This window comes from Dromaius novaehollandiae, chromosome 2, assembly GCF_036370855.1.
Source record: "Dromaius novaehollandiae isolate bDroNov1 chromosome 2, bDroNov1.hap1, whole genome shotgun sequence".
NCBI lineage: Eukaryota > Metazoa > Chordata > Aves > Casuariiformes > Dromaiidae > Dromaius > Dromaius novaehollandiae.
Genome location: NC_088099.1, coordinates 24,150,000 through 24,172,311, shown reverse-complemented (window position 1 = coordinate 24,172,311; position 22,312 = coordinate 24,150,000). Strand labels below are relative to the sequence as shown.

The 22,312-nt window shown below is 39.3% G+C and overlaps 1 protein-coding gene across 3 annotated transcripts in view; it reads right to left on the bottom strand.

Annotated features, from left to right (window-relative positions):
- FAM171A1 (family with sequence similarity 171 member A1) overlaps positions 1–22,312 on the bottom strand; it is an 89,934-nt gene that overhangs the window by 25,375 nt on the left and 42,247 nt on the right. For 2 of the 3 annotated variants that reach the window (XM_064505994.1, XM_064505995.1), the window contains exons 2-4: positions 12,896–13,123; positions 7,503–7,595; positions 2,024–2,182 (exon numbers count right to left, since the gene is read on the bottom strand). In XM_064505994.1, the coding sequence (XP_064362064.1) occupies positions 2,024–2,182; positions 7,503–7,595; positions 12,896–13,123 (480 nt within the window). Of the gene's footprint in view, positions 1–2,023; positions 2,183–7,502; positions 7,596–12,868; positions 13,124–22,312 lie in introns of those variants that run through there. The other variant, XM_026098649.2, reaches the window with a different exon arrangement.

The window sequence follows — 22,312 nt, the reverse complement described above, 5'->3', positions numbered from 1 at the left end:
GAATGGAAATATTTAAAAATCCCCAGCAGGTGGTGATCTCATTTTTTTCCCCCCCTTCAGGAAGTTTTTCAGGTGAAATCTTTGCCAAGTCACTTTGAGATGTAGAAAATGGGGAAGTCTACCCAAGTTTAGGAATTTAATGTTTCCGCACCAGGACAAACTTCTACTAAAAACAGATGACATTATATCTGTATCATAGTGCATATATGGATATATTATATTCATATGCTACATTATACTGTACTGAATACTACACTATTCAGAAAACAAGGTTCTTTCTCAGTCTCTTAAACCCCATTTCTTTTCCGGTTGTTTTGGTCTTTTGTGACAATAAAGGTCAAACCCAGCACCCCTCTGCTCAAGTAGAAAAGCTCCCATCAGAGTCTGCACATACCAGCATACAGACGACTAGGAAATCAGGAGGTGCAGTCCTCTGCTTTGTAGGAGGCTGGGAGGTGAAATAGGAGGGAGATGAAGTGCTGATTGTGTAACTCACAGGAGAGGGGATCATTTAAAATTTTGGCAAGATCTGTTTTGACTAATTAAATGCAAGAGAGGGAAGTTGGGTTGCAGAGCACTAAGGAAGGGCTTGGGAGAGAGGAATCCCCCCCTCACACTGTCAACAGTTTGTTCAGTGGGTTTAGAGATAAAAGCAAAGGAGATGAGGAAGCAGGGGGAGAGAGGAGGGAGATCAAGTACGTTCCTTTGTTTTAAAAAAGATAAGAGATCTTACATCGTGGTTGAGTACAAGCAGCCAGAGAAAAGTGAAGGTTGAAGATGAGAATGGGGAAATGACAGATGAAGAGATAGGATGAGATGTGCTCGCTGAAGCAGACAGAAGGGCTGAAAGTAAGGTAGCAGACACATTTCTGATTGTGACAGTAAAGAAGATGCTCAGATTTGCAGAAAGAGAAGGGGAAGTTTATTTTGCTGGTTTTATCTGGGGAAAAACTGGCAAGCTCACTCACATACTCTTTACACACATGCTCTAATATTCAGCATCACCAGATCAACACATCAGAAGTAAACGCATCCTGAGAAACAGCAGGGAGGGCCTCGAAGGGTTTTTTAGCCTGCCCTCCGGCTTCAAAACAGGCTCAGCTATGCCTATGCCAGCCTGACAGGTGATTGTCTAACTCAGCCCAGCAACCCCAAGCAATCAGTTCTAGAGCTTTAAATGATCCTCATCATTAGCAAGGTTTTGCTGATCGCTAATCTGAATTTCTCTGGCTGCACTGCAAGCCCACTGCCTTCTTCCTGTCCCAGTATGAACACAGAAAACACATTATTCTTCTCTTTTCTGCAGCAGCATTTTAAGCATTTGAAGACTGTTCGGCCAAATTCTTCTATTCTTCTCTAGGCTACACAACACCAATTATTTCGATCAAGACAAAATGAGAAGCAGAAGAAGAGTAACAGGCAGTGGCAGTCATAAAAACATATTAAGGCTTTGAGTTCAATGCTTGTTGTGTTTCTATTACAAATTTTTGTTTTGCCCTCTTTGGTGCTGAACAAATTTGTGCTTATTTGGCTGAAGCTAGATCCAAAAGTACAATGCATGTAACAAAGGTATTGAAACAACTCCGTTGAAATAGCAGAACAACAGAGTACTAAATCCTTACTATATGGGCATTTTTTTATTTTTAGAAAAAAAATAAACAACAATTTTATGGCATTCTGAAGTGAAAACTCTCTTTTGTTCCTTCACATGAATCTCTGTTTTGATTGGAACATAGAGCAAGTACAAAATGACACATTTGAAGACTTAGCTCTAAACTGCAGGTGTAACAAACTTTTCTAATCTCCCAAGGCCAAGCAGTCTTCAACTTTGCTATTCAATGGCCACATTTAAGGGATGGAGGACATTGCTCTCTGTGCTGATTTAAACACTGATTCCAATAATTAAGATTATCAGCAGGAGAACCAGATGATGCTAATACCACAGGAATTTTGTTTAGTCAAGTTAAGAAGTGGATCCCTGGACCAATATGAAATCAGAACAAAACCAAAAATAATGCATTACCTGTTCCATTCCCATCTAATCCCTGCAAATAAGGAAAACTGTCCACTTCCCAGGGTGAACTGGCTGCTGTTAGATATGCTGTCAAATCACTGTAGCTAGTGTTCTCTGGTAGTTTCACAGATCTTCTCTGAAAGTGAACTTGTGGCTGAGTCCGTGCCCCTAAAAAAAAATTAAAAGTGACTTTATATCCAGGAAGGATAGAACATTTAGGAGTGCATTTGCAGTTTTCCATTACAAATTAAAATAGCTTGAGATGGACAGAGACATCAGAAAGCTACTACAGAAGTGGAGGAAATACAATTGTTTTATATTTATTTTGCCACTGTTATTATTTTTCCACAAGTAACACAGAGGAAAATTTTTAAAGCATCTAATGTTGCAAGCTTTTCTGATTATGTTATTCCCAGGATCACTCCAAAATTCATTACAACTTTCTTTTAATGAATATCACTGAAAATAGAAATGAATTCAGAGATAATTTATGTAAAAGCTTTAAAAAGTGTGCAGTTCAACACTGCACACTTAAGTTATTGCTTAAATTTTGTTTCCTTTGGAATAACAATATAAATACAGTTTAAACTCTTTAAAGTGATCTTTTAAGAGACTAGAACTCTATCTGTAGTCTAAATTAACTTGCGTAATTTCCCGCTTCATTTTTTACAAAGCTCTGGCCACATTACTGTCTCTAGCACTGAGATAGCATCACTAAAAACACTGTATTAAAAGATTCACTTGTCAAAGGTTGGGTGAAAATAGTTTCCATATTTTCCCATGCAATAAACACATCTTCTAAATAGAACCAGATTACTTGGCATACAAGATTTCTCTGTTTTCCTCTGTCTTGTATAGTTTTAGCATTTTTTCAAGATCACTAGGTGTTAATTGAAGGGTCTTTACTGCAACATGATTTAAGACCGTTTCATGTACTATTTCATGTCCCATTTAAATCTCTGGTTTATAAGGTCAGTAGTCTTTTTCAACAGATCCTCACCATTGTAACAGTTTAGCAACACACAGCAAGACGCCCTCTGCAACCTGTGTACACAACATGCAAAGTAAATTTTAAACCAAAAGCTATTGTATGTTCCAGAGCTCATTTTGAACACTCATAGAACGCTCCCCACAGAGCACAAAATCAAGAGGCAAGCAGTTTTTTTTCTTAATTCATACTTGACTACCTGGTTCAAAGATGTCAACTCGAAACAATTTTGCTTCTTTTCCCCTATTAGTCTGATGCAGTAGCTTTATGTTACATGCAACTTCACTGACAAAAAAATTAAAGGGCTTGATTCACAGCTGCTAAATTTTACAACTGCCAATGTCATTAACTAAGAGAGTGGAATCTCCTATCTTCTAGCAAGAGTTATGAGAAAACATGAAATTCCACACAATAAATTTTATATCAGCCAAAAAGAATTGCTATGTAGGCAAATAAGTATCTCCAAAGAGATGATCGCTAACTGTTTAGTTGTCATTTCTTTAGTAACTTTGCAATAAAAAGTTGTAACACCATTCTTCTTCTTTAATTTCTGAAACACTGAAATATTTACATCAGGATCTCAATACTAGCAGTATCCCTAAATGCTGAAGATCATCATTAAACAATACACGTCCGAAACAGGAAGAAATCTCTCTTAGCCAATTTCCAGGCTTAAATGGAAAACAACATAAAAGACTAAATAAATTGACTGCAGTGAACTCAGGGGAGGACTTATCTCCCTGGTGTTTTGCAATGTCGTAATAGTTTGCTGCACCTCCGGGACAGATCTGTTCAAACATTCAGGAGTCTCTGCCTGCACTGCTGTGTGGGTTGCTATGTTCCATATGGATAAGCATCCACAGTAACAAGAAAAACACAACAAAGAAACCAGTATTAGGATTATCACTAACAGTTCAATGTAAAATTGCAGGATTTTCAGCTCTCTAAAGATCTGATTAAGATGAATTATTCAAGTTGCCAAGAACTGGTATTATATTTCTGAAGATCCAAGTAATTAAGAATTAAAAACAAAATAACTGTTGTTGAGCCTTTTAACACAGTGATTTATTGGGAGGCTCTGAAGTTTCCTTTTAGAAAAGATGGTTATTTTGTAGCACCTGGGAGAGCCATGAGCTGCCAAATTATAAATTCTTAGGGAAACTCTGAAAGCGAACCTCAGTTTCTTGGATGCTGTGGACAACACAGTAATGCTCTTATGGCTAAGCCCCAGAGCTGACAGGGAACTTGCACAGCAATAAGCTAAGATGCACATTTTAAGGCATTAGCTATTCAGAAACAACTCCCTGTGTAAAAAGGAAGTTTACAATCGCTTGTTACAACAAAACGGTACAAAAAGGCTTTGTTTTGTTACAACAAAATAACAACTCTGCGCATGTACGAAGTATGCCCATACAATATGTTTGTCTGCAGAATAACTAGTTAGATCACATGCTCGATTACCAAGCACAAACTCCTTCATACAGAAATGTCCTGGGGAATTCAGGTTCTTTGTCAGTGGTCAAGTCCTGGACCTCGGGGAAGCCACTTAACCTCTCCGTATACCAGGAATAGAAATATTTGCCTATCATTGCCTGGCAGATGCTTAATTCATTAGTATGGGTTTGGAAATCCAGGCATTAAAGTGAATGCGCCCGCAGTGAAGACCATACGAGGGAACCTGTCTTTACACCAGGGAAGCTGTTTTCCCCCCAGGCACACTGCTTTGTGCCACACACTACCCTCTCTCTCCCTTCAGCTATGTCCCCTTCTTCCCACTAGGGATATCCACACAAATTAACCTCAGTTCTGCAAAGAAATGCCCCTCTCCTCCTCTCCTCATTGCATTGCTGGTGGCTGATGCTTGGGAGTAGCCTTGCTGCGGGAACTGGAAGTGGTAAAACGGAGAGAAACATTTCTGCTGACCAGAGTCTTACAAGAGAGTATTTTTCAACAAGTCAACACTTACCATGAGGAAATTATTATTATTGCTTTTATTACTCAAAATACCTAGCTTTGACTTATAAGACCAAAACAAAACTCAAATACATTCAAGTGTAAAATTGGCATGCGAGTCCTCTCTCCACTTGGCAGGTGGTGTGGGGGGAAGGACTTCTGGGCACTGATTGTATCTTCTTTAAGCAACCTCCTGCCAACAAACCAACCGTAATTCAACTGCTGCCATTTCCAGTTTGCTGATGCACACTTGGAGATGTAACCATCTCAAGAAGTGCCTCCAAGCAGACACTGGAGGCGTGCCATGTGGAGCCACGTTGCCGTCTGAGCCTCAATCTATGCTAAGTAACACATGAAGTATAATCAACCCATGCTCTAATTGCTCGTGTACAAGAGACAGGTAGAGGATACCCATACAGCTCCCACCCTCTGAATGCTGAAGTTAAGCTTGTCACTGTGCTGGTATTACATAACCAGAACGGCTCAGCAGCTGGCAAGCTCCATCCCTTGCAATTACTGTCAGAATACAGCAGCGGATTGTAATCCCATCACAAAAATGAAGCTGGCTGCATCAACTCGGACAAACTGCTCAACTGCATAATAAGTTGCTTGCTTGATTAGTTATTCAAAGGCAACTGGTAACTTACTGTACTAGACAGGCCTTTCTTTTCCTTTGATTGGTGCTTTAGACACCAGTGTTCCCAGTCTGTTCCTAGTATAATGAGTCCTGTTCTGTTCTCATTTTTGCACTACGGTAACTCCTGATCATCTCTTCTGAAGCACCTCAAAGTTACTGGGAAATAAAGTGGAAGAGCAACAGAGAGAAAAACTAGGTCACAAGGGTTTTGGATCAGGATTAGAGAGGTCCCATTCAAACGTGTACAATGTCTAGGCTGTCTTTCATTTGGGTTTCATCATAAGAGAATTCCCAGGAAAAGAAGCATGGGTTGGTCCCATAAAACAGATTTTACTATGCAAGAATGAGAGTTCAAATAAATTCCAACTCTTAGAATACTTTAGGTAGCATTTTCTTCCTTTTTTTTTCCTTCTCTGCTATGCCAGCATGGAGGCAGAATCTGCTATATTATTCTAATTTAAAAATACTAGGAACACTCTGAAGAAACTCACTGAAGGGAGCAAGACCATGGGGAAAATATCTATGAGTGCCACTTAGCTGTTAAATGTCCCTCTAGCCCTTTAATGTCCCCCAGTTTTTGAAGAAAGGAAGCTATAAAAAAAAGAAAAGATTTTTCTTTTTCAGTGAATTGTATAATATAAGCACATTTGAGTAAGACTATTTAATACAGCATGATAGCAGAAAATCGTTGGTAAACAATGTTTCATGTTTTGTCTACTGGAATCCCCTGTGGTTTAACATACTCCATAGTCCATCTAATTTACCCTATTAGATAATGTCAGCTCTCAAAATGCAGAATATACGTACCACAGCTGTGTTGTTATGTAGCTCCTTCCGAGTGTTCCAGCAGCTACATAATTTGTTTAGTGCTTTTTCCGCTTCAGTCATATCTAGTGCTCTCATTAATGAAAAGCCTATTGTGTCTAGATGGTTTCTAACCATAATAAAAGATGTTATTATATTCCTTCAGATAAAACAAGGTTATCTTAAAGTATTATTGAAAGTAGTAGTCTCCTGTTTATTAACTATCCGCTAGAGTTCAAAATGATAGTATTCGTACTGCATGTGAAAAACTAATACACAGTTTATGCATAATAAGAATGCCAACAGGAAGGAAGGCCCCTTGTTTTGGGTTATCAAGGTATCTTTAAGAACTTCTGTTCTTTTGTTAAGAGACTTACCTCTGTATCAGATCAACTGGACTAAGTATCACTCAGATCCCTGCTAGATGAACCTTTTAATCTTCTACTGTGCAATTCAGGAAACGCACACTGTTCATCTCTCTGATATTGATGTTGCTTTTACTTCTGTGTTTGGCCTTATGAAAAGGGGCTCCAAACTTTATTCTTCTAATACAGTGGGTTTCATAATATGTGGGTTTGCAGGTGATCTGCTAAGGGGTCCACAGGAAGTAATTAAGAAAAGCACATTTATATATGCTATCCAACAATGCATATATGAGAAATTTTCAGTGCACCTATGCTTTTCAATTTCTAAGGCATTCACAGCAGGAAGCAAGAAACAAATTAAAACTAGAGAAAATTCTTAGAGAATAACGACATCAGAAAATGCTTACTGGAGGGATGATTAGATGAGGCTGGATGAAGAAATATCTAACAGATAATGAAAGAAATTCAATCTCTTGTTCTCAACTGCCACTGAAGTTCAAACTTTTTTATTACTAAATAACTAAAATTCCCGTCACAGTCATTATGGAAGAATTTTGCTATTATCAATTCAGAAAAACCATCCCACAGAGGAGAGACCTGGCCCTACATCCTCAGCAAACTCACAGGAATTTCACAGGAAAATCTAGTCTCATCCACTGTATAGAGTTCAGAAAGGACCAGGCTGTCAGGTTTTTTAAGTGTCATTTAAATTTCAATTCCAACTTTCACAAATCAGCATACCTTGAAATCCTGAGACTATCTGGACTACATCATCATAGACCATTAGAGTAGCTGAGCGTTCAGGAAGAAGGCCAAGACTCAGTGAAGAGAACACTGTAGAAGAGAAGTGGTTTAAGTGTGATATATCTGAATTCTTACAAAAATAACCCAACAACAAGACTTATTTTCTTCCATTATTCTTTCAAAAACAGGCAACCCAAACTATTAAAATTGTATTGTATACATGAGAGAAACAAAGTGCATTTTCTAAACCAAATAATTTAATTGCCAGAGTAATTTCTATTGACCTAAACAGTATACTCCATGCTTTGAGTCCTGACAAAGTCATGCATTTGAATTTGAAATACAGAAGAGTGCACTGGAAAGCAGAGTTCTGCGTTTTGACTCCGTACTCCACAAATGCCCTATCATTACATAAAGATGAGCGAAACGCTAACCCAGTCTGACTGAATTTTTTTTGCATGAAAAAATACTTCTTACCTCAGGGAAATTTTAAAGAATCTTAATTTTTAAAAACTCAGAGGTGCTTACATAAAAAGTCATAAAAAAACACAAAGTAGGATGAATAAGTCTGAATAATTTGCTTTAAAATACAGCATATCTTTACTGAGTAACCACCTACACTGCAGAAGTTCACTATATAGCTGAACTAGTGTCATTCTACCACTGGTATGAAAGGGGACAGACAAACAGAAGAAATCTGTTTGCAGATGCAAGATGCAAGAAATCTGTGTCCAAGGGCCTCCTCTGCCCTTGGACATAGACACTCCTTAGAGGGTGGGTGTGGGAGGGTGTTTGTGTATGTATGCACACACATGTTTGGAGAGGCAAAAACATGACACAATTTCATGCCAAGTATTTTAGACCCAGAAGACCAGAAATACGTACAGAACTAGCCACAGAGCACAATTGACTCGTGCACTCATGGAAATACTGAGAAGTAGATCTGCTTCCACCCTCTGTGTGGCTTTCAGAGATAGAAGGAGAGGAAGAAATCAATGTAGACTAATCGCTTTTGATGAATGGGCAGGACCCCACATCTGCATGTGGAAAGTATTCATTCCCTTCTGAAGTGACCACAAACAGAGGAACACTTTTCCAGACCTGACTAATGAAAGAACAGCACAAGCTCTTCTGATTTTCTCGTGCTTTATAAATTTCCTCTGAATTAATATATATTATTTGATCCAACAGACCATATAGATGATAGAAACAAATTGGGAGACTGTTCACTGACACATCTATTTACTTTTTAAAGATCAGAAATTTTAGTGTTTATGAGAAACAGAGGAGAAAGCAGAAGATGGGGCAATATATCAATAAGAGTCATGATTTAAAATATTGTCTTAAAACCATGGCAGAACATTAAAAAAAATCAAAAAATTGTTATTGCAATTACAGCTAAGAATTTTCTTTCAAACATTCTACATCTGAAAAAAATGTACACATCCATCAACCTAAGTAAGGATGCCTAATGTAAGCAGCATTAAGGCAGCAAAATCTGTTTGTTTTTACTCCAATAATTTAATTTGTATAAAGAAAGCTAATACAATTTAGATACTCTGGGGGCTCAATACAATAAACCATGCCAATGTCTTCTTCTGAATGTGCCAGGCCATAAGGTACAGATAACCTCTAAACTTCCCTTGGGCTTTTTTGCACAATCATTTCTCAGCATGACAAAGACAGAAAGTCAGTGTTTTAGGCCAGAGGGATCACTGTGATGATCTAGTCTTACTCCCACACAAAAACAGCCTTCCCTGAATTAATAACTGCTTCAGATCAAATAATTGTGCTTAAACTAGAAACCATGCTTAAAAAAAAAAAAAAAGCCAACCTACCAAATCTGATTTTAAATGTGTGCAGCGGTAAAGAATACAACATAACATTTGAGTGTTCCAGTAACTAAGTATGATGGCAGTGAAACTGTGTGTCTTTTTACCCATCAAAATCTACTGAGGTTTGACTTCCAGCCATTTGATCTTTTTTTTCATGTAAGTCCACTACACAGAACCACTCTCTCTTACCCATTTCCTGTTTGCTTTGCAGGTCATGATTTAAAACTGATGGACTATGATCAAGTCACCCCATGACTTCCTCTCTGATGAACAAAATAACTGAAGCACTTCAAGTGTTTCTCTATAAGCCATACTTTCCAATCTTTTAATTGCTTTTGAGATACCCTCTGAAACGCCTGCAGTTTTAAACATTCTTCTTGAATTGTGGATCCAGAATTGGACACAGATTTCCAGAAGGGGCTGTGCCAATGACAAGTGCTGAGATACTATACTCTGTCTTTCTCAGAATTTCCTTTATTTTTTTCTTATTTTATAGCTAAGGATCAGATTATTCCTCCTTGCTGCAGTGCTGCTTTGGGAGCTTATTTTCAACTGTTCATCTACCATGAGTCATATGTCTTCTGCAGAGTTACTGCTTCCCAAATGAGCTCTCCTCTCCCAGAAATACAATGAGCATTCTCTGCTCCTAGAACTGTATTTCACCATAGTGAAAGCCACTGTTTCCCTGTTTGCTACCTTACCAACCAGTCTGAACTGTGCTGCCTTGCGACCTTCTCTCTCCGTTGCTCAGCAGTCCCCCAAGCTTCCTCTTAGCTATGGACTAACCATTGTAATTTTGTTTGCTTCCAAATTATTGACAAAAAAAAAACTTCTGCATGTAGCCAAAAATGATAACGAGCACTTCTTCCAGCATGTACACTTCAACAACTCAAGTGATGTTAAATTAACGAACTGTTAATAAGTGGAATCAGGGTTCTCCTGATAAAAGTTTAATGGGGGAAAAAGATCTTAATCTTTTCCTCCTATCATTTATCATTAAGTATATAATAATCCTCCTGCTTAAGTGGAAAAGACCTAGTCATTATTTCAGTTGATATTAAAAAAGTTAATTTCTGTCCAATTATGAAAACAGAAAACCCTTAATGCTTGCTCCTTAAAGTCATTACAATAACATCACAAGTGGCTGCACTGCTTTTCAGCCTAAGATTATACTAATGCATATTTTCTTCAGTGGAAGAATCCCCATTCTTTGGCAAAGTCTTGTTACAGCACTTTAAACCTTATAGCTCTACAGCTGTCAGACCTACTCCCTGCTTGTGGCTATCATTTCCACATTGAGGTGGTGGAAGGAAACACGTCCATGCTTCATTTACCCATAGCATACAGGCTGGCACATTAACTTAAACCACTGATGTGGGTGGAATGGCCTATCTGTGAGACGACGACTACTACTACTATTAAATGGCATTTTTGGGAAATGAAGATTGTGCTGTAAGCATGTGCCCAGACTGTTCATGGCAGAATCAAGATTTAAATGTGCTGCTTGCTCCCCAACATTCAATCCAGATTAAAAACAAAATAAAACAAAACACCACCAACAAAAAATGTCATGGTTTTCAAAACCTCTATATTGTGTGGGTTAAAAGCATCACAGGAGGACATTTAAATACCAATAGTTCTTGGAAAGTTTTTCAGGCACTATAAACATTGAAGCTTTACAATATAGAAAAGTAACAGTCTAACTATTTTGGGCCCGAACTACTATGCCATGCCGTACTACTACTCCCTTTTTAGGGAGTAATTCAAAGAACAGACCTACTAAATCTGCATGCCATGTATCAAGTTGTAACTTGTTGTTTCTTTAATCAAAGAAAAGACTAAGTTCAAGGTACAGAAAGCAAAAGAAAGGATTCTACCCTCAATGACATCAATGGCAAACTGTCTTGCAATATCAATGAAGGAAGTCTGACGGTGAAAGGAATCTTTATTTTCTGAATTAAACTCATGTTTCAGCTGTGAAAAAAAGAAAGATTTTGTGGAAACTATGTATACAATTACTGTTCTTTAAACTTTAGTGACTATCCAAAACAATAACGCCATGTTTAATTCCCTTCCCTCAGGATCAATATTTAAGAAAAAGCAACAAACAGAAAGCAAACCAAACAAACCCCAGATCCATGGAAGAGTATGCTGCATTCAAAAGATCTCAGGCATAAGTAGGAAAGATATGAGATACAAGGCAAGAAAAGGCTATTTGCATGCTTTAATCATATATGATTTTGCCTTAAGGAAGGACATTAGGTATGCTAAGGAAGCTGGCACCCCAGCTTATTTAAAGAGAAAAATCATCAAGGAAGTTTCTAAATAGAATTGCAAAAAAGTTAGGGTTGGAAAGGACCTCTGTAGGTCACCTGGTTCAACCTCAGCTCAAAGAAGGGGCTTGTTGAGTTTTGACAGCCTTGTTTTCCCTTTATTTATCTGGAATTCTCCTTGCTGTGATGTGTTTCAATTGCTAATCATTCTTTGTCTCTGTGCTCCTAAACCCTGCCTCCATCTTCTCTATAGTCCTATTAGGTAGCTGAAGAATATGGCAGAATACAGTAGTGAAAATGTGGAAGAAGTCTGTCTTATCTGAAGCAAGTGAATGCAGGTAAGTAAACAGCATGTTGAAATACCTAAAGCATAATTCTGGGCTTGGATTTATTAGCATATTTAAAACCTGGTATGGCTTGGCCTGTGCTAATTAGGAAATCTGGGGGGATGCCTGTGCATGGTTTGGGGATAATACATGCGTAGGACCACTTCTGAACTGCTTGGACAGAACGGCTCTAATTGTGGCTGAGGATTAGAGGAGAGGCAGATGAAAGCTGGTTGGATATGAGCTTCATTTTGTTATAAGGTCTCAGGGTCAGAGAGCCACTCTCAACCTGTTCCATTTAGTACTACACACACAGTCTTCATGACTAAGCTTCCTCTCCTGCATAACAGGAATAATGTAATAACTCCTACTTTTCAGAGAATTTTGAGGCATTCAGGTAAGAAACTGCATGGAAGTATTATTGTTATTATATTTGTTTTGCTGTTCAAGAAACAAACCATACTAATGATGTTACAGAGAATCTTTTCAGCTGGATATCGTAACTGCAGATTAAAATTGACCTATGGGACATGGCCAAGAACTGAAAACCCTTGACTTTTTGGTAAACTATAGCATACAGTACAACTGTTGTTGCTACGCTTGGGAGAGAAATGAGTTAGTACATCAGAGCTGCTGAGACAGCGCATCGGAAAACAGAGTCCCCATAAAGGAAAAGATCTGGAGCAGATTTGTATTTTCTGTGGAGCTGTAAGAGCACCGACAGTTGTTTGAAAACCGACACAGCACTGTGTCAAGGACAGCCAGGAGCAACGCGAAACTCCGCACAGCTCCAATGTCACAGTTTAACTGAGGAAGAAACCTTGCATTTTTGAATCGCACAGATGTTCTTCCTCCCACCCAGGATTGCAACCAAGCATTAAAATACATCATACAAAATTGTGTAACTTCCTTTAGACGCAAAATCTTACCTCAGAACAAAAATAAAGATCTCTTACCAGGCAATCTTACAGGTTTCCATGGTGCAGAATTTGGCACATATGCATGTTTACTAGCAGTCACTATCAGCTGATTGCCCAACTTATACTGAAACTTGAGGAAGGCAGTGCCATCTGCTCCTGAGGTTCCAGATGCAATGGAAATCTGGTTGGTAAAAATCTCAATGAAGGCTTCGGTTACTGGCTGATGTGTGCTGGCATCACTTATGTGGACCTTCAGCGTTACTTCTGTAATGACAAACAACCACAGCAATTATTGTCAGAACTTTTGCCCAAGGCAGCACTGAGAACACGCTAGCACACCAATGACCGAAAGACACGCGGCTCAGTGCTATCTTCTGACACTTCGGTGCCAAGAATTGCCTCTTTTCCTGGCTTGTAGTTCTCTATTTCAGGCGGCTGCTCTTTAGAAACACTGCAGGTTCTGTCACAAGGCAGGTCACTTGCTCTGGTCCTGAATTACTGCCCTTCTGCTAACTCTAGCTACAGAGGCATATATACTCCACCTATTACTCATACACAGCTGGGCAGCACATCACGAGTGGCAGGCAGCGTTGCCTATGATGTCAATCCCATGGCAGCATCACAACTCTAAAAGCACGTGCTACCAAACATGACATATTTATTAGGCACAGATAGTTTGGCAATTCCTCTCTAAGGCTGTAGCCCTGCTGTGCCTCTGCTCCAGCCAGTCTTCTCCCCAGCACACCTGAACAGCACAGCAGCAGCGAGGAGAGGGAAAGGCTGGAAATGGGCTGTGCTCTCTCATCCCTTCCCAGAAACATTTCTACTTCTGTGCAGCAAAGGACCAGGGGAGATCTGCTGTGATGAGGGGTGAGTGGGTCTCAGGAAGAAAGTGGGTGGAGGAGAGGGCTGAATTACAGTAAGAGATTTTGAACCCCAGGAGGAGAGCTTGCCCCAGCTGGCCCAGAACTGCTCCTGTGAGGTCTCTTCCCTAGGAAATCCCAGTGAAATCCTACAGGAACAGGACGTTGTCCTCCATGTATAGGAGGACCAGGAGAAACAGAGTGCTAGCAGTGGGGAAAAGCTGAGAGAGAAAAACATCTTCCCCCTGTTCACTGATCCCTTTTCCAAAAGGAGCAAAAGCATCATGGCACCTAGTAATATCTGGTTATCCATACTGAAACAGAGTCAAATATATCACCCATCCCCATACACAACTGGTGAGCCGCAGAAGCAAAAAAGTCATTGTCAAGGCAGTCAGGGGAAGTGTACATATTGTAAACATGCAGCGAGAAGCTAACACAATGGACTACGTTTTACTCAAGTCATTTGCCCTTTTCCCAGAAACTAATTACTTGTTTAAATGTTTCCAGATGTGCAATATTTGTTCACTTCAAGGCACTCCTACGACTAAACCATGCATGTGTCACAAAACTTTTGTTACATGCAGTGTAGTGGCTTGTGCAAGGCAGTCCCTCTGAAAGACATTCCTCTATATCTACAATAATTTTTCTGCCCCTACAATAGTTCTTCTGCCTCATGCTCTAAAGTAGCAGTTGTTGCCTTTCTTCAATAACTATGACTTGTATGCAATGCTGTGTTGAAAGAACCAGCAATGGTCCAATGACTCGACCAAACCACTCTGGGTATTTTCCTTTAAAAGTCTCCTCATTCTCCTAAATGGGTACCTAATGCCTTCCTTTTCTCTCACACTCACCCTTTTCTCCTGCTCTTGCCCTCACCTTAGGCCACGCTGCTGCTCTTGCATGAAGTCCCCTATCTCTGCTTACTTCCTTCCCCAAGGTAGTAAGATGGTATTTTGCAAATCCTCCTCTTTGTATAAGGGGAATTCAGCCACTAACAAGCAAGATGCTCACATACCACGTGCAACTCATCTCTTCATGGGCTGCCCAGAAAAGAGAGCATGACCTCATTTTCATACATATTTAAAAAAACAATACATTCGTTTCTGCAGAACAGTATTGGGGATTAGGTTCTGTTATATTACTACCGTGTATGAGAATTTTAAGGAGTTATTTTGGTATATGCAGGCATTCAACCAGCAAGACATAACATCAAGCAGAACAAGAACTTAATAAAATCTCTGTTGTGAATTTTAATAGTGAAACGATACAACTGAGTATTCCGAGAAACACAGCATAACAATATAAAATTTTAAAAGGTTGTCACGATCTAATGCAACCCTTCAAAATATCAACGCCTCTTTCCTAAGGGCATTTCGGCCAGAAAAATATTGGGCTCTTTTATAAGCACAGACCTTCTGTCTGAATTCTAGAGTACAGAAAATATAAATATCAGACAGTCCTGAACAAAAATCCCATTAGAGAAATTCATCATCACCATAACCCTCACTTTAGAGCTTGGCAATGAAGAATGCCAATTTAGAGAGGATCAGCATGAAATACATTTTAGCCATTAAAGATTCTGGACTTTTTCCCAGTTTTACATTTAGTAGTCAAAGAAAACAACATATATTGAAAAACAGTGTACATACATACATTCTGGTGCATATGTATAGAATGCCTTCTTAGAAACTTTGCCTTGTTCACCAAGCAGCTTCTGAAATCTTGTGTGCATGGAAGGCAGCCACATTAATCAAGGGAGGAACGCATATGTATTTTTGTGTTTACAAACCGCATAGGTATTTATAAACATTACAGCAAAAAGCGATACGAGCTTTGTATTTGTATTTTTCAAAATGTGCAGGAACAAGTACTTTTAGATTCAAAGTTAGGTAGCTAAGCCGTTAGTGCTTCCACTTTTTGAACTGCCTAGCAAACAATGTTGAAGAATGGGTGCAGCTAACAATATTGGGTCATGCATTAAAAGAAAAGCAAGGAAATAGGACAAGGTGAATACTGTGGTTACAATTTCAGCAACATGAAAATGCAGCCTGTTGTAAAACGACCACATATAACAAGGCCCCAAAGAATTCTACAACGTTACATGCTAATAAAGGAAGAGGATTAGGAACTAAGCAGAAATAGCCAACCTATTTAATTTATGAATATTTGAAATTCTAGAATGGAAACTACTACTAAGACTGATCAAGTGATGAAGACTGATTAAAAAAGTACACAAATTTATCTGTACATATAAAGCCCCCTCTCTTTCAGAAAAGAGAGGTAGTCATGGGTATCTCCAATAGGACCCTCAATTCATATTTCCTTCTCCCTACAACTCCTTATATAAAAGTTTCTCTTTGCATCCTTCTCTATTTCTGGTAAGGAAGGATGAGGGTCTCCAAAATCGTGTTTCCAAACAGGTACAATGAAGGCCACCACCCAAGATGGAAGATTGGCAACTGCTGTTCCAAGCGTGGTGTTCCAAATCACAATTCCAGGATATTTTCTCCTCCTTTTTTTACAACGTAGACTTTTTCTTTCCTGAGAAGATAGAGAAAATCCTAGCAGCTTGAACAACCCTAATTCCTTTTCACGTGTTATCTTCACTGACATACGTGTGAACTGTACACAAGTTGCTTAAACCAGGATTTTCTCCCACACAACAGTCCCTTTTTGTTATCTAATGCAGCAGTGAAGCCGTGAACACTGAACCCGCACTATCACAGTAATTTCCACAGCAACAGAATGATTATAAGGTTTAAACTGGAAAGAAACTGTTGAAGAAAACCCTCTCTCAAACAGTGAGAGTGATAAGAACACTATAAAAAGAGAAACTACTATGAAAATTAAAACTCTACAGTAAGTTTCAAAAATGTGATGAGACATCCAGGCACTTTTACTTAAAGAACAGGAGGAATAAAGAGGGGGAAAAAGGGAGTAGAAGAAGAACAAGATCAGTCAGTCTGACCTCAAATTAATAAGCAGGTTTTAGACTGAAATATTAGATATCCTAGAAGAAGTATTAATTAGAAAAGGCTGCTTAGAAGACTCGTTATGAGTTAAGGAATAAAGTCTTTAATATATCTGGAAAACTGTTTACTTGGTATTCTCAGCAAAACAGTGTGGATACAGCAGATGCATTACTCTTCAGTTTTTCCAGGATAGCACAGCAAGGAGCCCTGTCAAAATTAAACCCACATGGACTCAAAGATGACTTTACATAGCTGGAAACATGATGGTGGCAGAGAACCGAGAGCACCATGGAAGAAGAACTCAGCTCAGTGCTCTCAGGCTGGCACACGCAGGGCCACAGTAACTGTTTGTACCACCACGGCATGCCTATCTTGCCCTTATGTTCTTCTGATGTTTCGTGTCCAAGCCAGAAGAATGCATGTCCTTGCCTAAAAGTGCAGATAGTGCAGGTTCATTTATAAATATTAAAGAATTCAAGTCCCCTGGAAAACCTTGCAACTGTAGCTTCAACTCTCCTATAGGAAAAAGCAGGTAAGTGGGAATACAGCAAATATAAGGTTAACTCCCAGGAAGAGATCAAGGTTGCTGTAAATCAGTGCTCAAGCAAGTAACTCTAGCCTAAATCTTGTAATTTTATTCCTTTATCTTCCTTCAGCAATCACATCCTATTTGTTTTTCAAATGAGAGCAAACCAAAACTACTAGTTGCAGTGAAAACAGCTGCTTAAGTGTAACTCCCAGTTTTTAATACCACATTTATTGTCAGCTATATAAAGAAAACCAGCATCTCCAAAGCTATCATTTGGGAAAGTGAAATAAAAAAAGACAAAAAACCCCTACATGTTAGCATTCCAACCCAGAATCCCATCTGTCTTTTTAATCTGATTTTTGAGATTTTACTAAGTCTAAACTTTCTCAGAGCAATCCTTCCTGTGCCATCTGCTTTATGAACGACACTGACTCCTCTGAAATACAAGTAACCTTAAGACAACTGCTTACTGCAGTTGCAACCCTACTTCTTGGACTCATAACCCCTCTTTACACCGCCGTGAGCTCCCAGATTGGAAAGAGCTTCCTTAAGAACTGACGTCATCAGTGCTGTCTCCTATAGCCAAAATCCTGAACAGTGAAAAGCACTGCTTTTTTTCTTAAATAACCCAATAATGGTATGTAGAAAGAAAAATCCTGAGCAATCTGAGTGATGGCACAGTGCCAGATCTCCAATACTGAACTAAACAGAGATAAATTATGACACAGATTCGAGGTCAAAGAGGACAGTCCTATTTAGGTCCCAATCCTGCAATTTGATTTGAATCTGCGCACACACGCCTCTGTCTAGGCAGACTCCCTCTGACGTCTGTCGGGCAGAGGATCTCCCTTGGGTATAGGCTGACATAGGCAGCGATAATCACATATCTTTCGTTTCGTAAGCCTTTTCCTCTGGGGGTCCCATATGCATGGACAATGTCAGGATATTACCAAAGAAAGAGAGATTTAAATTCCTAGGTCTAGATTAGGGAAAGAATACTTCCTGCTCATTTAAAAAAATGCTATGAGCCTTATTTAAAATTGTGTCCTCCACTCAGTTTGAGCTTACTGGCAACATGCTTGTTTTTGAATCCTACATGCCAAATGGATAAGCCCTTCCTCCCCTTAACCTTTTGCTTATGTGCACGGTCATCCCCTCAGCCAAACAATAGGATTCTTATTTATCTAAGGGAGAACATTTTCCTAGAAAAAGGAGTGTTCCACATCCCCCAGCCACAGATGCCAACTCAAGCATTTAAATATCACCATCTCTTTCTAATGTATTGTATCAAAAAGGCTATACTGACAACCAAAGCTTGAAAATAATAATAAAGTAAGTTCATATGAAAAAAAGAAATGGGCGTATAAAACCCTTCCAGAAATGCACAGACTCTGGACTGAGTTCCTGTGGTCACCTAAAAAGTAAGTTTACATGTACCACCTTGAATGGCAAAGCAAGCACACTTGGAGAAGATCCTAACAATGACAGTAACAGCATGCATTCAAAGCGGACTGATCCTGCAATGAAGTTACCAAAAACACACAGGTGCTACAGAGCTTTCTACTTTACCGCAAGTGACCAAACTTTCAACATGGGTAAGGGTCCATAATTGATTTCTGTGGAACCAGACCAAAAAGCAGATAGGACATGAAAGGTCTGCTTCTACTCTTTGGTCCCAGGCATATTTCACACTCCCTATTCAGCGATTCTCAACAGCTAAAATTTCACAGGATGAAGAGCTATGTATAAAAACGTGTCACATTAGAAACCTTCCCCATACTCAGTTGTTAAAACATAACTGAGTGGTCAAGTGAGACACAAATCCACAGAGCTTCCAAAAAAAAGAACATTAGGTACCAAAATTGTCAAATAAAAAACTAAGTGAAGCAGACATCAGCAGCACCCTTCTCCTATGAAACAGTAGCCATGAAAATGTACACACCCACTGTTGAGCACCCACAGGTTCAACCTGCCAGTTAGGCTTTTAGACCTAGAAAAAGATTCCCCTCAGACATTGTATCTGAACTTTTCTCCTTTTACTGGGACTAGATGAACCCAGCTTCTGAGGTAACACTGAATTTTCTAGAGTTCACCTAACAAGGATGAGCCAGAAGCTTACTACCTAGAAATGGCTTGCTCCATTGAGTTCCTACCCAAAAATAAAACAAGCAGGGCTTGATCACCTGATGGCCTGTACTTCAAATATGCTGAAAACCCTCTCGCTAATTATCCCGTATACATATGGAAATACAGTTTTGACTTGGTGTGGAAAAAACATGGTTTTAAAGGTGCCCTTTTTTAAAACTATGTGTATGCTGCCTACGAGCAGCGTGCCCATAACCTTGCAACTGCTGAGATTAATACTTCCAAATCCATGCGCTCAGACCTCTTCCACTCAAGAGACTCTGAAGAGCTATCTTGGGAGTTCAGTGAATCACCAAAGCTACACTTTTAACAGGTCCTGAAAAACTCCATAAATTCCAAAGGATCAGATCAGAGCCAGAATGGTTCCTATAGCTAAAAATGGTTAAAAGGAAGGTCCAAGCAATGATAGATCACAGCTAGTTTGGCATTGATCCCAGCTAAAATAACAAGACAGCAAAATGCAAAATTACAAACAAGAATTAGGAACTAAAAATATAAACAGTCAGTCAGCATGTTTTAGGAAAAGGTTGACTTTGTGAACATTTTTCCTTCAATGCTCTTGCTGATAAAGTCAGCTGTGTTAATACAACACATTCGGATTTCAACAAGGATGTTGCCTTATTGAGTTCTTGATTTAAAAGCCTGTATTATGTATTACATGGAATTAGCATGGATTTCATGCAAAGCTCTGATAGATCTCAAAATATATTTACTAAGTGGGCAGTGCACGCAGGGACAGATTCTCTGTCTGAGAGTAAAAAAAAACAACAAAAAACACCACCCCACCAACACCCAAGGGGTACGTTTTCAGCTGAAAGGACCCTTTGGTCAGTATGAGAGAGAAGCAAGACAAGTTAGAAAAAAAATGCTCTGGGGTTCACCTTGGTATCATCGGTGCTCTGGGAAGCGGTCCTAAAAGAACTTCCTAGGGCTGCTGCAGCCCCTGGCCCTACAGAGGGGCAGCACCAAGCTGAACAATCCTCACTTCTGCTTCCACAGCACTGGCCAGATCCCCAGCAAGGGCCACACTTCAGAAAGGAGACAGAAAATGGAAGAGTTCAAAGAAGAGCCACATAAAAGATCCAGGGGACAGAAAAGCAGTCTTGGGAATCTGAAGAACTCGACCTTTTCAGTTATTATGAGAAGGCTGGATCACGGTGTGTAACAGGGAAACTACAGAAAATGACAGCTGTGGACTTTGCAGTCTTGCTGACAGAGATTCAGTATAACCCAACAGCTGTACACTGAACTTAAGGAAATTCAGGTGCAATTTCTTAGCAGTAAGGTAATCTATCAAGGGAACAGCTTATTAGAAAAGATTCAATAATGCTGAGAGACTGCGAGATTTCCTCTTTTTTTGAAGAATACCTTTGAATTAATTTGAGATGTTTAATTAACGTTTAGAATTAATGTTTAATTCTAGAATTAATAGAACTGATGTTTAATTCTAGAGCATTTATGAAGGCATCTCAAACTCTGTGGCGCTACCTTTCAGCACTGGACTCTGTGAATCTGCTACACACTGTTCTCCTCGACGTGCCAGCGGGAACGAGATTGCCAATATGGTCCTCTCCACGCTCTGATCACTTGCGGGATGATGACTGTAATTAAATTTCACATCTCAAAACTCAGGAAGGAATTTCTTCCCCCAAATGCAGAACAGACTGTGATTTCTGGGTTTTTCTTTTATTCCCCTCCCTTGCCCTTTGTCAGAAGAGGTAGGGGCCTGACGCAATGGCAGTTACGGTGGTCGAGAAGATAGGGTAGTGTAGAACTGTCAGGTGCCTCATCAATACGCCTTGCTCACCTCATCCTCAGTGGACAAGCAGGAGCTAGAGTTGTGGAGGAGTCAGTTCTCAGGTCACACGTGAGGCTTTTTTACTCTCTTGGCAGCACAGTTTGATTCATCTGCATTTCTCATCTAACACTCCTTGCCACTATGATGGCCTCAGGCATTGCTGGCACTGTAGCTGTTCCTCTAGTACACAAGAATTTAAATTCCAAAGGACTGAAATGGCGTAGTGTAACTAAAAGGACTCAATATTCGACATCCAAAAAAAATACAAGTCTGTCATATGAAGGTCAGACAGGTGTTCTACTGGTCTCTTCAGGTTTAAAATCTATTAAACGAAGCATTCAGAAATTAAAATGATAAATATGCCAGTTTATCCCAAAATACATTATGTACTAGGGATAATGCACATGAATTTTAATAAAATGCCACAAAAGAAAATGTAGTATAAGAACTAGATCTCTTTATACTATCTCCAGTGACAACCAGGCTACTGCACAACCATGTACTCAAGAGGGAGGGAGGGGCAGTTGAAGGATAATAAAAAAAAGACATTTATCACACAGCTGTCCAACACGTAAAAGAGGATTTGCATATCCTGACCTGCTAGAGCCTAGAGTATTACCGCCAAAATTAATTTCTTTGAAAAAATGGTAGGAATTTGCTTTAATTAAAAAAGTGAGAGCTATAAGCATAATGCCCAGATGAGGCTCTGATACCCTATTGTTAAATGATTAAACAAGCATTTATAATTAACTTGAAACTTACATGCCTATGAAACTCATGAATAGCAATAGTCACATTAACAGGTCTGCCTTTGATCTCTACAGGAACTGTGCATCACACAAAGTAATTTCATTTCCAAATCTTGTATTTTAGACCCAGCATTATATAAAGATACTGTCATGGAGCACAGATGGAAGTTGAGTTTGAAAGCTTCAGCTTGCTGCATGCGTAACGCATTCTTTGCAAGACATGAAAAAGTAATCTCAGCTCAAAAACCTCCTTCCTAATAGAGTCCTTTGAAACACTGTTTGGAGATCAATATGAATGAAAAGTTAATGCTCTGATATTTTTCAGTTGCTGAGCATTAGAATTGTCCGCTGAGTCAAACAAGATCATAGCTGATTTTGCAACGTCAACTCTGAG